Raw genomic sequence first — 5,036 nt, forward strand, 5'->3', positions numbered from 1 at the left:
TTTGTTCCAAGTAGACACGGCATGTTTGCTTGGCCCAGAATAGCCTGTGCATTTGAAATGATATTTTTAGGCTATTGATCTATGAGTTCTGACCTTCACAGCACCAGGAGCTGAAGAAGGGAGTGGCGCGTTTGCGACCTCCAGCTGTAGATCACAAATGCAGCACCATATATTCAATCCAGATTCAAGTGATTTTTGACTCTTGTGTAACTAAAATGATTAAATCAATGAGCTGTTAGTTTCTAGTAAGCAATCTGACTGGTATCCAAGCTGTGAAACAGTACACACGATGTTGAAATGTGTATGTAATTACATATTTTGTTTTAAGGAAAATTTGTTGCACTAGATAAACAATAAAAAATGATGAAACATTTATTGTAATAACTAAAATTACATAATTGACTCCTTGCAAAAACCTGCCCCCTTTCGTTACTGTTGCTATGACAAGCCTCAGTTCAAACAGCACGTAACTGATCATGTCTTCCTCTACTAGTTACAGAGCGAAATAAACATGAATGAACAGAAGGTATCTTGTTTCAACTGTGGAAAGACGTCAGTACACTTATATACACATATTTTTCAAGTTCAAGTCCACTTACAGGAATCTACTCTCCTGTCTGGTTTGTTTGTCAGACAAAAGATTTGGCGTAATGATTGGTCAGTCAAGCTCTTTGCAAAAGTCCAAAAATAAGTTTAAACTTATTTTATATTTGTAACACTATATTGCTTTGTTATATTCCCATGTTTGCTATTGAGGCAAATAGGGAAACTAAACTGGTATTTGCTGTGGTCTCCCTGCTATAATTTATTCCAAACGATCCAAACCCAGAAATTTGAAAATGCTCCCTCACTCTCAGTATAAACCCCCGTTAAAAACAGAAAGCTTGTTTGTGCATCTCTGCACAGCATGTTAGCTCCTTAAAAACTGCTCAAAATCTACATGGGAAAAATTGGTCTGTAAGACACCCTCAAACATGCCCCATAGCCCTGAGGAATGGAATATCATATCATTATGCAAATTTGAAAAAGAAATCATGTTCTCATCGTGGTCCGTACTTGTGTTGTCATGTTTGTGGTTTGTGCCGTATACAAGGGAGGAAGATGGCAGCTTCAGTCAAAGGCCAGTGAATCTGACTTTTGTCCCAGAGGAGATGGTACAGCCTGGGTCCAATTCCACCAGCCAATTACTCCCTCCGTACACTGCCTGCTGCGAGCCCTCCTACAGGCAGCTGTCCTTCCTGGCGCCCAGTGACTAAATTTGACAAAAATAGGAAATCTCTGTAGAGCCGTGCTTGTAATTTAATCCAAAAGGTGTTTCTTTTTTGAACCGAGTTTAACACAGTCTCTGTAATGCAAGCTTGGCCGCTGCAAATGGAATGGTAATTGCTTTTCGCTTCCCAGATATGTGAAAAGGACACATGAATCATCTCCGGAGAGGGATGGTTTTCAAAACCATCAGCACTGGATGTTTTTTTACCCCCCTCCTCTCATACTCAGTCACCACCATCACTCACCTTGACAGAGAAGTCATTAAATTGGTGATGTTGAATTCCTTTTACTGTTTTGTCAGGTTCACTTATTCCTTCAACCTTGAAATCTTCTTTCTTTCCCACCAAAGCAGCTCTATACTGTGAGACGAGGTGTTAATTTTCATGAATTTCAAATCATTCCAGCACATATGTTCCACAAGAAATTAGTGTCTCTAGCTACATTTCCGTTAGACATTTGTTTTATAATTTTATACACTTCGTGCCTGAGATAGCAGCACAATGATCTTCTTATTTATAGCTTCTCTGTTGAAACTACTATTACAGACATACTACATTACAGCAGTTCATCTTCCATTAAAGTTGATTCATAATTAGATATGAAGCTGCTTCCTCAACGTCTCTTGCATATATTAAAATATCAGTCATTATTCATACTACTGTTCAAAATGTATTTTTATTTATTTTTCTATTCTCGAAATAGTACTTTTATTCAAGAAGGACACATTAATTAGTTATGAGAATGTACATTTATAATGTTAAAAATATTTCTATTTCAAATAAATGCTTTGAACTGTATGTATTAAAGAATTTTGGGGGAAAGTATCACAGATTTTACAGCAAAATTTGCATATTAGAAATATTTCTAAATGACAATATGACTGAAGACTTGAATAATGACAGCTGAAAATTCAGCTTTGACATCACCGGAATAATTTACATTTTAGAATATATTAACATAGAAAACTGTAATATTCACAATATTACTGTTTTTACTGTATTTTTGTCAAATAAATGCTGCCTCGGAAAGCATAATAAGAATAATCTAAAACATTTACAAATAACCGACCCCAAACTTTTGAACTTTTTTTTTTTTGGATTGTTAGTGTTTTTGTTTAACTTAAAAGGATGTCATCATATTTTATCAATATGTTATATCATTTGCTCACATTCCTATCGTTCCAGACTTAAATTACTTTCTTTTTTCACAAAAGTAGAAATTATAAAACAAATTATAAAAATAGTAACATAAAATGTATGCTTTTTCCATATCTTCAGTATGCTTTTTCTAGTATCATAAAAGGTATCTGTATGACTTCATTTGTCTTGTGAAGCTGTATGACGATCAGAATGAAGGTGAGTAAATGATACAACCTTCATTTTGGAGTGATTTATCTCTTTAATTGCTTATCCAGAGCTCTCAGCTGCTCTAGAAAGCCAGAGTTGGGAGAGATGTCCCTGTTCAAGCTGAAAGCGAGGATGGCATCCGTAAGAGTGAGGTTGGTTCTTGCACATCATGAGGAAAGCCAGGACCAAGGCTGACTCCCATTGCGCAGTGAACCAGCACTTTGCCTGCAGCACACAAAGAACATCCTAACTTATTCGGTATCTCTGACAATGGTTATGATTTACATATTTCACTTATTAAAACGACTGTATTGCCTGCTGACTTTGCACTGCTCCATTTATTCTTTTGCTCTGCTTCTTTTAAATTTCAATACAATCACAGACAAAATTAGTCAGAAAAAGGTCAAGGAAGTCAGACTTGCCAGTTTGAGTGAGTGCAGCTTTAATGAAGGATGCAGTGGAGCAGAAATACTGGCTCAAATCAAACTGTGGGTGATCTGAAGCCTCCACTCCACAGTAACTTATACTCATGTGTGAGTGCAACTGGGCACCTGTGTTAATGCAATGCAGTCCGTTGGCACAGTTTACAACATGAGTGATTCCCAGATCAGCGAGGAGTCCTTTATCACGAGACGTTGACCTGAAATAAGCGGCTGTTTAACACGTTTTCATGTTTTTGATCTGCAGATCTGCTGTAGATGGTATCTCATACACTGCCTGCAGTTGAGAGGCCAATGGTTTGTCTTTAGCAGCTTTTGTGTCAAAAAAAAAAAAGGTTTGAAATCTCTGGAATCAAAGATGTAGCCTAATATAGCCTGTGTTAATTCAATGCACATGTTCTAAATAGAATGATCAATGAACATTTTCATGGGACAGTTTACACATATTACACATTTGACCTTTCTGCTTCTGTAATCATGTTTGCCTTCACAGTCACCGGTGGGAAATTAGGTGAAAATGAACAGATGTCCTCTTTTAAAACAAAACACCACATAATTCCTGAGGTACTGTGTAATTTATTTCACATACCAACGAGAAAAGATATGTTTCAGAGGGAACAATGTGACAGTTTTGGTCTGTTCCACTGGACTGAGAAATAATTGAAATGCTTTATCGTCACATTCTTGTTTGGTCATCAATATCTGTAGGTCACAACACCAGTGTTTGTGACCAGAAGCCAGAAATATGTTGAAGCATATGATACCCATTAGAAACTCACTACAGGGGACCAACCCTTAAGTCTTGTAGCCATGCATGGCTCCTCCACCTTCGCATGATAAAGAGCAAGCACAACCGTTTCATTTTGCTCCAGTAAAAAAAATAAACATGCTTGCTGGCTCATTTCGAGACAAGTTCAAAGTATATCTCATCTGGAAGAAATGTAAAAACCTGCCATTTATTTTGTGACCGTGCTGCCCTTTTGAGGTTATTTACTATTTATTGGGAAACCGTTCGATTTTGCCTTCTGATATCCACTTTGCTATTGCACTACAACGGATATTAGCAAATAAGATCTGGCCCAACAGAACTGGGTCAGGGCCATGGGGAAGGAGGCCCTTAAGGGGTGTGCTCTTGAAATGGGATTTATCACATTGTTCCCAATTTTTCAGTTACAATTTGTAAGCTTCCAGTTTTTTCTTCCTCTCACGGACGAGGCTCATGTCAAGATGTCGAAGCTGGTTAAGAAAGCCAAGATTTGGACAGATGTCCCGTACAGCTTTAATGGTCTCCATTAGTGTACGATCCTCACAGATCATGAGGAAGGCCAATACCGGGGCGGCTCACTCACATCAGATAATGGACAAACACTCTTCCTGAAGAACAGAACGGAGTCAATGCATGACATTTTTACAGTGCACATGATACTTTTAATAGGCATAATAGCCAAAGGAATGCTTTATTGGTTTTGTTAGGTTGTACTATTTTAAGCCTTCAAACCTCAGGTCAAGTCAGTTTATAATCTATGTTCAGTTTTAATTAATTTAGTACATTTTAATAAATGTAGCTATAGCTATTTTGAAAAGGGAATGTGATGGGTAATTGTTTTCTAAATGACCTAATTAGCTAAAGCAATAATAAAAAAAAAAAGAACGGAAAATAAAAAAGACATTTCTTATATAGTCTAAGGGTATTTAATAAAATCAATTCATTTCTAAACTCATGTTTTTATGCAACTTTGGGCTATGTTCACGTTGCATTTATACAGCTTTTAGGCTCTACGCGCGTGAGCCTGGAATATAATACACAGTCCAGTGATAATGTATTGTGCCACTAATTTTAAAAACTACTTGAAAAAGAAGCTGTAAAATGGAAATAAAAGTAGACGAACGTGGAAACACCATTAGTAGTCGTAGTTGTAGCAGTCCTAGTGAATGATTTTGTGTGCGTCGAATAGCCTACTGTACAGAAGCAGGCGAGAAA

The 5,036-nt window shown here is 37.1% G+C and overlaps 1 protein-coding gene across 1 annotated transcript; it reads right to left on the reverse strand.

The window, feature by feature from the left end:
* Nucleotides 1-2,659: 2,659 nt before the first annotated feature.
* Nucleotides 2,660-4,372, reverse strand: LOC132157583 (dual specificity protein phosphatase 13). Its single transcript, XM_059566945.1, is given in 5 exon segments — nucleotides 2,660-2,770; nucleotides 2,772-2,805; nucleotides 2,807-2,840; nucleotides 3,038-3,255; nucleotides 4,230-4,372. Coding segments are annotated over 5 exon segments (540 nt in total).
* Nucleotides 4,373-5,036: the final 664 nt, after the last annotated feature.

The sequence above is a fragment of the Carassius carassius genome, chromosome 14, assembly GCF_963082965.1.
Source record: "Carassius carassius chromosome 14, fCarCar2.1, whole genome shotgun sequence".
Lineage (NCBI taxonomy): Eukaryota > Metazoa > Chordata > Actinopteri > Cypriniformes > Cyprinidae > Carassius > Carassius carassius.